Below are 17,055 nucleotides of genomic sequence, written 5' to 3' on the forward strand. Positions count from 1 at the left end.
TTAATTTTAGTGGAAGGTGTCAGGAAGGGGTCCAGTTTCTGCTTTCTGCACATTTCTAGCCAATTTTTCCAACACCATTTATTAAACAGGGGATCCTTTCCCCATTAGTTGTTTTCATCAGGTTTGTCAAAGATCATTTGGTTGTAGATGTGTGGTGTTGCTCCAGAGGCCTCTGTTCTGTTCCATTGGTCTATGTCTCTGTTTTGATACCAGTTCCATGCTGTTTTGATTACTGTTGCCTTGTAGTATAGCTTGAAGTCAGGCAGCATGATACTGCCAGCTTTGTTCTTTTTGCTTAGGATTGTCTTGGCTATGCAGGCTCTTTTTTGGTTCCATATGAAGTTTAAAGTGTTTTTTTCCAGTTCTGTGAAGAAGATCATTGGTAGTTTGATGGAGATACAATCAAATCTATAAATTACTTTGGGTAGTATGGCCATTTTCACAATATTGATTTTTCCTAACCATGAGCATGGAATGTTTTTCCATCTGTTTGTCTTCTCTTATTTCCTTGAGCAGTCGTTTGTAGTTCTTGAAGAGGTCCTGTACCTCCTTGTCACCTTTTTTTTTTAATTTATGAAAGCTCTTTGTATTTTTAAGTGTATTGTAATGCTGTGCACTCAAATGCTTTCTGTTATCAGTCATATTTGTTTCTACTGTTTTTGATATATAGAAGTTTGATATTTTATGTGTTTATTGCCATGATCTTTTATTTTATGATTTCAGCCTTTTGTGTTATGTTAAGGGTGTCTTTCTTTACTTCTCCCCTCCATCCAATATTAAAAATATGGATTATAATTTAAAACTCAGAACACTTGACTATTAACACCCACATCAGGGAGGATATGAGTCAGCTATTCGAACTGAGCCCCACTCCACCAGAATGATGTATATTATTAAGGAACTAAATTTACTAGATGTTTTTATCCTCCTTCCCTCCCTCCCTCTCTCTCTCCCTCCCTCCCTCCCTCCCTTCCTTCCTTCCTTCCTTCCTTCCTTCCTTCCTTCCTCCCTCCCTTCCTTCCTTCCTTCCTTCCTTCTTTCCTTCCTTCCTCTTTCCTTCTTTCCTTTCTTTCCTCTCCTCTCCTTTTCTTTCTTCTTTCTTTTTTAAGATGGTCTCTCTTGTTGTCAAGGCTGGTCTGAATTCTTCACCTCATTTGATCCTCCAGTCTCAGCCTCAGCCTTCTAAAGTGCTAGAATTACAGGCTAAATGTATAATGTGTGAAGCTATTTATTATCAATATGGAGTCAAAGTTGTCCAAAAGTCATGAAGTAATTTGTGTATCTGGAGAATACAATGGAACCGGATGAGAAGCTGTGATAATTAACTTTTTGTGTCAACTTGACTGTGTCATGGGGTGTCCATAAGTTTGGTCACATATTTTTCTGAGTGTTTCTTTGAGGGTGCTTTTAGATAAGATTAACATTTAAACTGATAGACAGAGTAAGGCAGATTGCCTTCCCTAATGTGGGTGGGCTTCATCTAATTAGTTGAAGGTTTGCATAGAATAAGCTGACTGTGACCCAGACCACCAAGTAAGAGAGAATTCCTTATGCTTGACTGCCTTTAAACTGGAACATTGGATTTTTTTTTTCCTGCCTTTGAACTTGGCCTAAAATAGCAACTTTTCCTGGCTTTTAAGCTTGCTGATGTTGGACTGGAACTACATCATCAGCTCTCCTGGGTTCCCAGCTTGCTTACTCACCTTGCAGATTTGGGAACTTGTCGCCCTCCATAATCATGTGAGCCAGTTCCTTATGATAAAGCTCTTGCTCTCTATCTCTATCATCTCCATCTATCTCTATCTCTCTCTATTATCTCTATCTGTCTCTATCTCCATCTATCTCTATCATCTCCATCTATATCTTTATCATCTGCATCTACCTATCTTTCTGGTCATCTCCATCTCTCTCTCTCACCTCTCTATACATACATCTATTTCTATCTCTGTTTCTATCTATCCCTATACATCTCTATCTCCATCTATCTATTTCTGTCTCTGCTCTACTTATCCCTATATCTCTATCTTCATATCTATCTATCTATCTATCTATCTATCTATCTATCTATCTGTAGCTCCATCTCTCCATCTCCATGGCCATCTCTATCTCTATCTTCATCTCTCTCTTTATCTCTATCCTATCTATCTATCTCTCTTTATCTCTATCCTATCTATCTGTTTATCTATCTCCATCTGTCTCTTATTGGTTCAGTTTCTTTGGAGAATCCTAATACAGGAGTCCTGACAGTCAACTTAGCCAAGCAACAAACATAAATTGGAACTGCAATATACCTCTTTAAAACACAGTTAAGGCATAGCAAAGTTGAAGCCGTTGCCCCCAAATGCAAATTGTGTCATTTACCAAGTGAGAGCATTAATATCCAAGCTTGCTGGGGGCTCAAATTAGATGACATATAATAAAACATTGGGCAAATTGCTAAAAAAAATTGTTATTAATTATAACTTTTATCTGAAGTAACACATGAATGGTGATGACCTTAGCAGAAATATCCTAAGTGACTTGGTAATAATTTTAAAGTGGGAGGCTATTACCCCCAACAAACACACTACAAACATATACACACACTGTGCACATGCTCACTACATACAAACACATAGACACAGACGCTAACATATAAACACCTGTTTTGGGGAAAAATAATAAAGCTGACTGTTTAACTGTTAAACAATTTTATTGTGCAGGCTTGTAACCTTTATAGGACATGCATGATAAAAAATTGTAAAATATATCAGTAAGCATATAAATTTTCAGCAATCTTTCGGACCAGCAATTGATTTGCATGAGGGACTAAGCATCTATGTAGAACAGACATGTCTTGGAATACACAGTTTACATATTGAATCACAAAGCCATTTCCTAAGTGATTTTCTTCATATAAAGATAAAAGTATCTTTACATTTAAAAAGTATGCAGTATAGCACATTTTCAATTATATACACAGTTTAAAAGTAAAACTATGTCCATGCCAGTGTCCGTTTTAAATGCAAAAAGTCAAAGTAGGTAACAGGTTGATAATTAAAGTGTCAAGAAAACTGGAAGAGGCAAAAATCAAGCGGAGTTCCATTAAGTGTACAAAAAAATAAAATAAAAGCATAACTGAAGTTTTCAGAAAAGTCCCCAAAGGCAGAATCACAATATGAGCAGGAGAAATAAAAAGCTTTTGGATATACCAGGCAGCTTTCACTATGACTCAGGTTTACAGGTGAAATTCCTCAGTTTGAATTCAGAAGAATTTGAACTTATTCCAGCAAAACTACTTCAATCTTTTTATTACTGCCTCCTCCCCCATCTTCTTTCTGGGCAAAGGGATGCTTGGATTAGGTCCAAAGCTCCTGGCAGGGGGAGGGGCCATGTGTCACAGCATAACAGACGGTTGCAAGTGCTTTACTGAGCAGGGGTCATGTTTGCAGCAACTCTGACAGGCTCACACAATGGCCTCCGTTTTCCAGCCCCTCCCCAGAGGCCCACTGATCAGCTGAAAAGGGAACACAATGTTGAGCCACTAAACCACCCCAGTGATGGATTAGGTTGGATTCAGAAAAGCATGATTATTCTTGAAAATAAAGGAAGCTGAATAGACATGCTGACCTCATTCAGCTGATGACAGGCAGGGAAAGCTGGCTTCCACGCCTGCCAGCCCACAGAGGGCTCAGCCCCATTGGTCCACTTTAATTCGTTTCATCGGGCTACTGTCGACCATCTCTATGGATAAAGATGCCACATGATGAAGCCCAGATGCGAGCTTCACCGGACTCTAGCTCAAAGTCAGAAATGCTCATGGAAGACTAGGTTATGGGTATTCTAATTTTGGTCTTAGGGGAACCTGCTGACCTAATGTATGTTGATGCATTAGACCCTATTTGAAAAAAAAAGTGAAAAACAGGAAGGCACTTAGGTCTTGTTATCTATATAACAAGTATTCAGGCACAGAAAATATAGGTTAAAATTTCAAGAAGAGTAAGGCATTAGTTGGATCGTGAGAAGGCAGAAGATTATGTTTTCTAACTTGTAAGGATCACTGGATCCTACTGGATCACGAAAATGAATGGCAGTAATCCACTAATTCCTTAAATGGTGGGAAAAGAGTTTTCTGAAAATCTGTTCATATTCTTGTACCCTCAATGGCCATGCCCTGGAATTCTTCCCTTACCATAAAATGACCAACATTTTACAGTAGGCAGTTGAGGTTGTTGGTTCTTTTTTTTTTCCCTCCTCAGTTCTCCATATTTCTCTTAAATTAACTTTCAACAATATGTTCATATCTCAGCCAATAAAGCGATGGTTGATCCAGGCGCAAATAAAAAGGTAAAGAAAAAAATTTAAAAATTCAGACTGCCAAAAAATAGATGAAATAACTCAGAAGAGACATAATACTTATGAAAACTGAGAAAGTGATTTCTTTGTTCTCAACCAAGATAATTCATTCATAAATTGTTGCTGTATTAGAAACTTGAAACTTGAAATTGGCACCAGGAAAATTAAAAGGAAAAAAAATCAGGTATACTTCTATCCTTGAAATGTCATTTATATTTCTTTCTGCAAGCCGATGCGGACATTGCTGAATATTTTCCCAATAGCTTCGAAGAGTGGGTCACAGACGGTGTGGATGTAGATGGAATAGACACGGCTGATGCACTGAATCTCAATCAGGAAGCTCTTAATGCATGGGACAACTGCCCAGATGTGCAGGAACGAGAGAATGGCAAAGTAAATACCCCAGATGAGCGCCATTGGAATGCCAAAGAGGGCAGACAGCAGGCGGTAAAACCAGTATTTCGTCACAGTGAAGGTGGTGAAGCTGGCCTTCCAAATGCCGTCGAAACTGTGTGTCCCTTCTGGTTCTGCAATCACATCTTCAAAGTCAATCTAAAAGGAAGAAGTGACAGAATATGAGCACAGAATTGAAGAAAAGAGAAAAACTCACTATTCAGTGTCCATAGACATATACTGTATTAGCTTTTATGAGTTAATTCTTTGTGAGGTGCTTAAAAGCAACCAGCAGCATCACTTGGATCTTGGAAATACAGATTTTTTTTTTTTTTTTTTTTTTTTTTTTTTTTTTTTGAGACAGGGTCTTGCTCTGTCACCTAGGCTGGAGTGCAGTGGCATGATCATGGCTTACTCCAGCTTTGACTTCCCAGGCTCAAGCAATCTGCCTGCCTCAGTCTCTTAAGTAGCTGGGACCACAGCTGCATGCCACCACACTCAGCTAATCTTTTTTTTTTTTTTTTTTTTTTTAATTGTACTTTAGGTTCTAGGGTACATGTGCAGATCATGCAGGATTGTTGCATAGGGACATACATGGCAAGGTGTTTTGCTGCGTCCATCCCCCCATCACCTATATCTGGCATTTCTCCCCATGTTATCTCTCCCCAACCACCCTAACCCCGTCCCTCCCCAGCACCCCTGCAACAGACCCCAGTTTGTGATGCTCCCCTCCCTGTGTCCATGTGTTCTCATTGTTCATCACTCACCTATGAGTGAGAACATGTAGTGTTTGATTTTCTGTTCTTGTGTCAGGTGGCTGAAAATGATGATTTCCAGATTCATCCATGTCCCTACAAAGGACATGAACTCATCATTTTTTATGGCTGCATAGTATTCCATGGCGTATATGTGCCACATTTTCCTTGTCCAGTCATTGATGGGCATTTGGGTTTGTTCCAGGTCCTTGCTATTGTAAACAGTGCCACAATGAACATAAATGTGCATGTGTCTTTATAATAGGATGATTTATAATCCTTTGGGTATATATCCAGTAATAGGATTTCTGGGTCAAATGGTATTTCTCGTTATAGATCCTTGAGGAATTGCCACACTGTCTTCCACAATGATTGAACTAATTTACATTCCCACCAACAGTGTAAAAGTGTTCCTATTTCTCCACATCCTCTCCAGTATCTGTTGTCTCCAGATTTTTTATGACCGCCATTCTAACTGGCATGAGATGGTATCTCAATGTGGTTTTGGTTTGCATTTTTCTAATAACCAGTGATGATGAGCACATTTTCATATGTTTGTGGGCCTCATATATGTCTTCTTTTGAGAAGTGTCTGTTCATATCCTTTGCCCACTTTTGAATGGGTTTGTTTGTTTGTTTCTTGTAAATCTGATTTAGTTCTTTGTAGATTCTGGATATTAGCCCTTTGCCAAATGGGTAGATTGCAAAAATTTTTGCCCATTCTGTTGGTTGCCGGTTCATTCTAATGATTGTTCCTTTTGCTGTATAGAAGCTCTGGAGTTTGATTAGATCCCATTTATCTATTTTGGCTTTTGGTTTTTGGTGTTTTAGTCATGAAGTCCTTGCCTATGCCTATGTCCTGAATGGTTTTGCCTAGGTTTTCTTCCAGGGTTTTTATGGTTTTATGTCTTTTTTTTTAGTTGTTTTTTTAAGAGCTGGAGTCTCACTATGTTGCCCAGGTTGGTCTTGAACTCCTGGGATCAAGGAATCGACTCACCTTGGCATTCCAAGGAGTTGGCATAACAGGCATGAGCCACTGAGCCAACCTGAAACACAGATATTTGGGTTCTCCTTGGACTTTATTATCTCTCAAGGATAGAATCCAGGAGATTTTAAAACATGTTTTCCAGGAGTTTCTCTATCACACAAAAGGTTGAGAACTATAGCTCTAAAGAAAACCAAATGGATGTGATTAAATTTCTTGACTTAAAAGTAAAACTCCCAAACATGGATAAGGATATGAGGCACTCAGTACAATGTAATGAACATGACATGATTTAACTGCTTTTGAAGACACCTACACATGCAATTTTAAGGGTGTTTAGTTAATAATTGGTTAATAATTTTTCAAATTCCCAATTAGCATAATTACTTCAGGAAATTATATCATGATGAGCTGGGAGGCGTAAAGAAGGCTTCATGAGGTGGGAGATTTGAGCAGGGCTTGGGACATTGAGTGTGATTTGGAGAGGAAGAAGAAAGAGACCTTGGAAGTGTGTCAAAGCCCCAGGAACAAGCAAGGTGCCACAGTGAGTGTCACAGTCAGAACAGACCTGTGTCACGAAGGCTGGAAAGACAGGTTGAGGCCAGACTGGATATTATTATACAGACATTGGTGTCTATGGGAGATGTGGGAGCAGAGGAGTGTAGCCACAATCAATGCACTAGTTTATCAAGATAAGTTTGACAACTGTATGCACAATGGGAGAAGGAGGAAAGAGATTGAAGGAAGGGAGACTGTCACTGTCACTCAAGTTTGAAGGGCCTAGACTAGAAAGGTGGTTATAAGAAAAGAAAAGAGGGTTCCAGAGATGCTAAGTGGAGAATCCACAGGACTTGGTTAGTTCAAGGATGGGGATGATAGGAACTGAAATACAAATTTGGCCCCTTTCCCAGTAGCAGGCTCTCCCAGGTACACGTTCACCCAAACAATTAATTACAGGGAATTTTATCCCTCTGTAAAGATTTATATAAACTACACTTAAGCATAGGATTAAAAATAGAATTTCCAACAGAAAGGTAGGACAGAGCCAGTGCAACTGCTTGGCAGTGACAGCTATAGGAGGGGATTTAATGCAGTTTGAAATCCAAACAAGCAGATGACTGCCAGCAGCAACTCAGGCAGGCTCGGGATTAGGGAATGAGGACTTCCATGAATCCATGGAGCTGCTCAGTGCCAAAAGCCATCTTTGATTCAACACAATAAAATGTCTTCTGGAAAAAAGTACATAATGCTTACCAATTTTTAAAGTTTATTTTGTGGAACATTCTGTTTCTTGACTTACTGTCCAATGTTTTAATAATGTAATGTTTAAAAAAAAAAGCGGTATGGCCACAATTATATAAGTGAAGTTAAGTAGATTTATTGTCACTCTTATTTTTTATTTGCCCATTTGGATCTAGACACAGGGTAAACATTTACTTGTGTGTTTTAAAAGGTGGCAAATACGTGGCAAATCAGGTCAATACTTTTATGAAGTTTCTGTGCAAATTATTTAATTGCCTACTATGGATTTGTGTTCTGACACTGCATTCTTCCCAAGACTATAAAAAATAAGGGGCTGTGGTTTTTCTACATTCAATTGCAAGACACCTAAAGAATTTTATTTTTTAAAGATGTCTTTGTTTTGTAAGAGGATTTGAAGGCAGATCTAAAACACTACAGCAGGTAGTCAAAAGATGGGCAATGGTCATCTATGACTGCCTTGAAATGGGTACACACATTTTGAATGTATAATGGGAAATAATCCAGTACTCTTATTAAAAAATAGTCTATTACCAAAGAAGGTTAGGAAACAAATTGCTGGGAGCAGAGGATTCCTGCCTCTTTACAGAGCAGACCTAAAGCAGGTCTGCCTTGAGATTCTTTTCCTAGGAGGGGAAGATTTGTGAACATTTGTTGACTGGTTATTATGATCAAACACTTCTCTCATTTAACTCACAACAACTCTATAATACAGTATTCCCATTTTTTTTTAAAAAAAGTGAGATTCAGAAATGCTAATGTATTGTCCAAGTAAATAAGAGGTAGATTTGAAGTTTAAATCTGGTCTGAAAGTTATCAACTTTCTTCAATATTGCACCACTTTTCCAAAATATGATTCAAATTTTCTCTAAGTTGAGTATGCTATTTCATAATTTAAAGACACGTTAATAAAAAAGAGTTTGCCAAATTTAACCCTATGGTAACTGCAGCAATTCTCACAGCATGTTGTCTGAGGACAGTGTTACAACACATGTACAATGGTCCTTAGTGAGGATATTTATGAACATGAGTAAGATTTCTTAATAATAATTCTATTTTTCTGAGCATAAATTCAAATTATTTTTTAATGAATACATTGGATTCTTACACTTTCTTTTATCTTGCTTACTAAATTTCTGCATGCTTGCATTTTCAGTGAAACTGCATTTTCAGAAACTGCTAGTGAGCATGATTTATCTTCAAACATCCAAGTGAATTTAGAACAGGTCTCCAGGGGTGCAAAGCAACATGACAAAAATAACATGTTATATAAATATATCCAGTTAGTTATTGCTGCTTTAGTCTTGAAAATTTAAGGTGGTTTAAAATTTAAGGAAACTAAAAGTACAGCCAATTAGGTGAGGCTGAGAAAAAGAAAGCAAGGCAGGTTAAAGGAACAATAGTGGCAGAAGTAAAGCTTAGTGTCTTTCTACCTCCATTTACACAGCAGTAATTAGTATTAGAGGAGTATGTGAGCTAATTTATATAAAGTACTTACCATGAGTGCAGAGCATAGCAATATGACCTCCTGGGCTCAAGCAATCCTCCCACCTCAGCCCCCAGAATAGTAGGGACTACAGGCACGCATCACTGGCTAATTTTCTTGGTGTGTTTTTTTTTTTTTCTTTTTGTGGAGATGGATGTGGGGCAGGGAGGGTCTTACTATGTTGACTAGGCTGATCTCGAACTCCTGAACTCAAGCAGTTCTCCTGCTTTGACCTCCCAAAGTGTTGGGATTACAGACGTGAGCCACTGCACAGGCCATGACTAGGTTTTTAAAATAGGCAATTGCAATAAGAGGAACTATCAGCTGTAAAGCACATAAGGGCTGTCAATTTAAACCCCACCAGTGGCTCAAAAGAACTAACATCCATTTATAATCCTCTTCACGACAACCCACTGAAATGCATGTCATTATTCCCGTTTTACAGGTGAGAATACTGCCGGGGGTTAACAAATTACCCTCGGTCACACAGATGCTAAGTGACAAAGCTAGAATTTGTCATATTTCAATTCTGTGCTCTTTTTGCCCTTGTATTCCTGAGATTACAAGCCTTTACAATTGTCTTATTTGCTTGATTTTCACCCAGATAGATATGCTTCCTAAAACATTCCCGTTTTGATCATTAAAGGAATTACTCTTGTTAATGTTTCCTCTTTAAGTTAAGACATCTAACCTAGGATGTTTTGCATTATTGGTCCTGATTGTGTTTTTATGGCTCTGAATGGCATGTTCTCACAATCCTGGGTACCCAGCCAGGGACACTCTAACTGGCAGATATGGAAACTGAGGCACAGAATGACTAAATGAGGCAGACATTCTTAAGACCGCAAATGAATTAATGGAAGAGCTGAAATTAGAACTCTAATTTCCTGATTCCCAGGTCTATGTCCAGCCTTGCGCTTCATACTTTTTCTCTAGGAAGTTACATCACCCTCCCCACGTGCCTTCTCTACTTACTCCATTTATATCTCTAGGTCTCCTTTAAATCTCTCATTGCTTTCTAAGGCATTGACTTGAAAGTTTATGAGAAATGTTCTTTCTACAGTGTGAACACAAACATTTTTTGTATATTTATCTATGGTGAAAAAAACAGGAAGGAATATTTTTTATAAATCCAAGTATATTTTGACATGTATTCAGAATGTACTGAATCCAACGAAACTCTGCTAAATAATTGATCCTTCTATGTAAGGGAGTTCAGAGTTCCACATCAATCAAAGCACAGCTGCTTCAGCAGATTCACAGATATTTAAAGCTAAAGGAATTCTGAAAGCAATGGAGTCACATTTGAGATACAGAAATTGATGACCAAAGCTGTCACATGACTGGAACAAGTACCTTCCCATTTAATGGCAGCACAGGATTGCAACTCAGGCTTAGAAACTCTCCTGGGCTCTTCCACTACTGCTTGCTATCACCACACATCCTTGATCACTCCAGCTGCTACATTCTGGATGCCTGTGTCTGAAATTAAATATCCTGAGGCTATCAAGAGGTCCCACAGGTCTACTGTTGAGTGGATAATGGTGCCTCTTTCTCACAATCCTTAAAGGGTTCATTATCCACATTTAGCATCAGCTTGATTTATCTCTCATTGAAATAGTGACTCCTGAGTCCCAGTTCCCAGGGGACTGACTCCAGTTGCCCTTCTACAAGGGCTGGTCTTACCTAGAACAGTACTTTATGTGTTTGCTTAGATTTTGAGCAGGACAGGAATTTAAAATTTGCTTAAAAACCTAATGCCCAAGAAGTGTAGGTGCCATCAGTTTCTTAGAGTGGGCTGCCTCAGATGAGGTTGAGCTACTCCTCCAAGAACCAACTGTCTTTTCTGTAATCTATGTAACAAGTTGCCCTTCTGGACAGAATTATTACACAGACCTAAGGATCAAAGGCATAAATGTACTTCAGTGATATTTTTGTGTCTCAGTAGATGCTTTATAAGGAGCCAACAGTTTACATTACTAGATTTTTATAAATGATGTGAAATACCTTTGTACAGCATTGGTTTACAATACTACAATTTCAGAAACATGAGTTAACACAAATCAAGCAGCAGACGTCAAGAAAAGCAATCTGTCCTGTTGTGTTTTGATAATGCTTGGCTGATGTAGTAAATCTCAGAGGATTTCATTCTGTTCAATGTATCTGAAGGCAATATTTGAAAAACAGTTTATATGTGCGCAGGATTTTTAAAATATAGGATCTTTTTTGGGTCTCAAAATCTGGACATTTTATTTTGAATAAGGAATTTTCAAGAAGGAAACCCTAAGCACATAATGGATTTCCTAAGTAATGATCTTACACATTCTGTTTCTATTGAAAAATATCTTTGTAGACAGTTAGTGAAAATCATGATTGTACTGGATATATAGATCACGTAAAAAAACACCATGTAAGATGTTTACAGAAGACTTGTTTGCTGCCTGCCTAAAATTTACAATTCCACTTCTCTGCCAACAGGATCCTGATGGATTCAGGTAATGGCAATAATCCTTTGATCTCAGAGATGAGTCACAGTTGGTTTAGACTTGCCATGTTAAGATTCGTCTTCTTGGTGAGTGATTGGTTTAAGGCAGGCATGTAACTCAGTTCTGGCCAATGAGATCTAAGTGAAATCTGCTAGAGGGGACTTCCAGGGAAGCTTTGTCTTCCTTATGAAAATAGACAGAGGCAAATGCCCTTTTCATCCTGCTTAGAATCCGAGGAGTTGCCTGTGTTGTGATTGTGATGTGACACGCATGATTACAAGGCCAAAAAAATAGAAGACATGCTGCTTTTGCCATTATCGAGCTACTGAAGCAATGCCAAAAGCTGCCTACCCCTAGACTTTTGCCTATGTGACATAGATATACCTTTATTTTTAAGCCACAGCTGTTTAGGTTTTTAGTTACCTGTAGCAGAATGCATTCTTAAAGCACTCTTTCCCGCTGGCTTGCATAGTAGCCGTACATCTCCTCTTTTAGAAACATGAGCTTAATTTCTGATCTCAACATATCTTTTCAACACTACTGGACACTATTACCACAGTACACTGCCTAACCTGTATCAGAAAACGTTTCCTTTACACTGATGTAAGTTTTAGCAAAGCACAAATGGGATGATACATTGACTAAGACTGAAACAAATTAATATGTTCTTTTCATCTAGAAAAATCACACTTAAATGTGATAGATGGCACCTAAGATGGCTTTCAATGAACTTCTCTGCTGGTGTTCGTTCCCTTGTGTAATGCCATCCCTCTAAATGTGGGCTGGACTTAGTGATTTGCTTCTAAATAACAAAACATGACAAAAGTGATGGGGTATTCTGAGATGAGGTTACAAGACTGGGGCATTCATCTTGCTTGTATCTCTCCCTTGCTTGCTCTACTGGAAACCAGCTGCCATGTTGTGAGTTGCCCTGTGGAGAGGTCCAGGTGGAAAGGAACTGAGAGAGGGATTTGGCTAGCAACCACTGAGACACGGAGGCCCTCAGCTTGACAGCCTAAGAGGAACTGAATCTTGCCATCAGCCACGCGAGTGAGCGTAGACATGGATCTTTCCCAGCCCTGAGACCTGGATCGCAGCCCTTGAGAGACCCTGAGTAGAACCACTCAATTAAATCCCTTTGATTCCTGACGCACAGAAACTGTGGAGCAGCAGTTTGTTGTGCTAAGCGACTCATTTTTGGGGGTGATTTGTTATGTAGCTAGATAATATAATTCTAAAACAAATCACTTTTATTTTGATGATGATTTCTTATTTTCTTTTTTATTGTTTTTTTCTATTAGACAATTTAGTTTTCATGTTTACAGAGAAATGTATGCAAAGAATGTCTATCGGATGCCCTGGAATTTGGTCCTGGGACAAAGTCCAGAAATAGATGAGAAGGAAATATAGCATTTACAACTTTCTACAAGTCATACCAAACAGAATATAAGAAAAAAATCAGGCTATAGATAGTGTTTGGGTTGAAATGTCAGCCCAAATACTTGAGGTGGCTTAGATTTATATCCAGGTATGCACCAAAGACCAAGGACCCGCTCTGTCTGGAAAACTGATCACCAAACTTCAACCCTGGAATATAATGCTTCATTCAGCACTAGCGCAGGGTTCTCATTTCTCAGGGGTTCTCAGCCAAAGGATCACCCGGTGAAGGGTGCTTGTTAAAATCCAGATTCTCTGGTGCCATTTCAGACTCAGATCAGACTCTCTGGGATAGGGCCTGGGGATCTGTATTTTTACCAGGTTTGCACTTTGTCTCATGCAAAAGACTAGAGTGTGCCATGTTCCCTTGGATTTAATTACAGCTCCTTTTTGCATATGCTTTTCTTTTTCCTCCACTCCTGATAGCCCTAGTTTGTTTCCTCTTCTTTCTGGGAGCTCCTCATGTGCTGGATGGCATCTGGACACCGGTGGAAAAATGAGTAGAGCTACTTTTTGAGAGGCTTTTGCTAATTTAAACCCATAAATATGTATTACTTAGTAAGGATAAATGACCATTATTTATTATGAAAACATACAAATGGATGATAGAAATCTTGATTTACTGTCATTATTCTAAATCCTGCATAGACAAATGCATTAAAAAAATTGTAAATACATACCGTAAAATCCTAATGTATGTGTCAAACCCAGTCATACAGAGAGAGGGTTTAGACCAATTTCAAACTCCTTCTTTGTTCCCACACATATTTTTAACATGTTGAACTGCCTTTGAAGTCAATGGAATAAATGTTGTGTGTGAGTGTGTGGGTGCAGAGGAGGTTGAGAAATAGCACAATTAAATGTTAACAGAACATGGGAACTTTGCTCTAATACCCATGTGTTTCTCAGGGGCAGTCTTTATTGGGCCAAACTGGCACCTCTGGGGAAAAGGCTGCAGTGCTCTTGCAGCCCCTACTGAACACAGGAGGCCTGGATTGCATTGCAGATGCCTGTGTTGACAGGGGTTCCTAGGGATGTCCACCTAGATCCCTAGGAAAAATGTAAACTTCTCATAGGAGCATTGACTCTTGTTCTTCTTGGGCTTGAACGTTGGTTCCCTTGGAGTGACAAATACTAAGTAACCTCATCTTGCAGAAGCAAGCGTTTCCAAGGTTTCAAGATGGAAGAGGGCAAAAAGGTGGGTATTTACCTACCTTTGTGAGCAACTGAAGAGGGTTAGGGTTTGGGATGGTGGGTGTGGAGGGGACTTACAGTCACTGACCTGAGCATCCAGCTTGGAATCCAGAGTCTCTGTCTTCTAAATGACTTCCCTCTTGTTGCTTCCCAGTCATTACAGAGGCCTCATAGTAATAATTTACATTGATAGTGTTCTATTTCACTCATCTGCTTCTCTTCACAAAGTTGTGAAGATCTAGATCATTTTCATAATAAGAATTGTCTTTTTTTTCCCCACTGAGGGACGTTCACTTGACTAATAAGTAACTACATCAAGACCAGGATTTAGGGCAAAGTCTGTGTCTGCTGCAAACATCTGGTATCCTCCATAATACCTAGTGGCACTATGTACATATTAATTAGCGTATAAATATTTCTTCTAAATGCTCATTGAAAGGATGTAGCCATACATAACATTTCACCAGCCATAGTATTATCACTTATTAATTCTTTGCCTGGTATGACAAGCACACTTTGATTTATGTATTTATTTATTTTTGGCATCCTCTTTTATCCTATTATTTTATTTTAAATGATTTAAAATTTCACTTAAATTTTAAATTAAAATTTTATTTAAAATTTAAATAAATTCATTTAAAATAAAACAAAAAGAATAAATAAATAAAAATCATTTTATTTTAAATGATTTTCTTATTCACCATAGCTCTAAACTACCACAACCATTCTCAAAATGCAATGGAGGTTGATTATCACTTAGGTCACTTGGACAGTATGGAAAGCCCCCTGACAAGAGGGTAATTCAAGCTCAGAAGTCTTTACCTTTAAAAAAAACAATTTGGAAAATATAGGTTAAAGCATGCTTTGTGCTTGTTTGAGTTTTCTCCCATGACCTGAAGCACCTCAGTTGTGTAGACCTGCCTCCAAAGCAGGGGACCTACACTGGAAAATAATGAGGAGGGGGTCTCAGGGGGGAGGCAGGAGAAGCAGCCCAGGCCCAGCCCTGCCAGGGAAGGGACAGGGAGAAAAGTGACTTTGTCCTTTGGTGCCTCTTGCCTCCACTTTTCCTCATGTTTTCTCGTGTGTGTGTGTGTGTGTGTGTGTGTGTGTGTGTGTGTGTCTGTGAATGTGCATGTCTGTGTATATGCGTCTGTGCAGGAAAAGAGGCAGGCATATACATAACTTGTACTTTAGAATTACTTCAGGTGACCGTGTTTTCTTTTCTGGCAGGGGTGGGAGGGCTGATGCATACAGCAAGGGACATTATCTTCAGTGTCCTTTATGTGTCATTAATGGACTGCAGGCATCGGTATGGTGGATATATTCCAAGGCAAGAGCCTCTCACAGGCCTTGGAATAGCAATAATATGTTATTCAGCACTATATGCCTCAGTGGATTCACATCATGCCCTGTGTGTGAGGACCTGCAAGGCAGGTATTATTTCCCCCATTTTACAGATTAGAAGATTGAGCCTCAGGGAGGTTGTAAGCAGCGATTGAAACAAACCCAGGATTTTGCTCTCTCAGTTTCTCATTCAGTTCTCCCTCCATCACACCATTCTCTTTAACCTCACCCCAAATTCCTTGCTCTGTTTATGCAAGCCTCTTATTCAAACAGAAACACATGGGGATTTCTGAACCCATGGGCTCTGGTTGCTCTCTGTTGCCTACATCCATATTTGCCATCCAAATTGTAAAACATGTTTTCCCCTCACTCTGCAAAGAATCATTTCCACCAGAGAAAGGGGGTGTGATTCAAGCAAGAGAGGTAGCTGGCTGGCTTCCTTCTGCTCTCGAACTTCCACATTCAGCATCACCCTCACTCCCCAGCAACCTAACTCTCTTGTGGCCAGGACTCTTGGGCATTTGACTGACTATTGCTACCAGAGTCCTTACTGTGTTGTCATGTCTTTCTGGCTTTTCCCGGTTTACCATAACATTGTATGTTCCCCTTACTCCATTCCTTTAGTGTCAGTGGTTCCCATACATAGTATACTTAAGAAATTTCTGGGGATGCTTGTTAAAATGCAGATTCTTGGGCCTTGAGATTATGAATCAGTGCTCCCAGGGTAGAGTCCAGGCATTTGTACCTCTCCCAACCCCCGATTTTGATGCAGCTGGCCTGGGGAGGACACTTTGAGAAACCAGGATGCCTTAGGCTTTATTCTCTGCTAGGGGAGAGGATCTGAAAAAGCTGACACTCAGATGTGAGTGAGTGTGATAATCCACTACTGTGTTGCTTTTGAAGAGCACTTATGAAAAGCAATATGATGTCCTGCTTAACAGCATGGAGGTGTCTGGATCTCTGCTTCTTAGGGTTATCTCATCTAAACTACTAAACCTCTCTGTGCCTAAGTTTCTTATCTGTAAAATGTGGTATGATAATACCTACATCTTAGAGTTGTTGCTCTGGACATGAGTTAATTTATGCAAAATGTTTAGGGCACTGCCTGCTACATCAGGAGCTCTGGTCCAGGTGCCTTAACCAGAAGTGGGGAAGGGTCAGGGATGTCAGTAATAGTATTGGGAAGATGGAAAAGGAGAACTTTTTGGTATTCTTGAAATCATTCCATGTCAGTGACTGCTGACTTTGTATTCTGCCATTAAGCAAGTGAGAAGGGTGAGCTCATCTCTAGCAAGTCAATGAGGCTTCTGGAGTTTATTACCATGAGGCACACAGTGAGCAGATATGCCCCAGGGAGATGATGCCCTAGCTGATGAATGCA

General features: G+C 39.3%; 1 protein-coding gene across 2 annotated transcripts in view; it reads right to left on the bottom strand.

Moving 5' to 3' along the window:
* Positions 1 to 2,673: 2,673 nt before the first annotated feature.
* Positions 2,674 to 17,055, bottom strand: part of CAV1 (caveolin 1) — a 35,926-nt gene continuing 21,544 nt past the window's right edge. For both annotated transcript variants that reach the window (XM_003921060.4, XM_003921061.4), the window contains exon 3: positions 2,674 to 4,887. In XM_003921060.4, coding sequence (XP_003921109.1) covers positions 4,546 to 4,887 — 342 coding nt within the window. In that variant the 3' untranslated portion in view covers positions 2,674 to 4,545. The remainder of the gene's footprint in view (positions 4,888 to 17,055) is intronic.

This window comes from Saimiri boliviensis, chromosome 10 (genome assembly GCF_048565385.1).
Source record: "Saimiri boliviensis isolate mSaiBol1 chromosome 10, mSaiBol1.pri, whole genome shotgun sequence".
NCBI lineage: Eukaryota > Metazoa > Chordata > Mammalia > Primates > Cebidae > Saimiri > Saimiri boliviensis.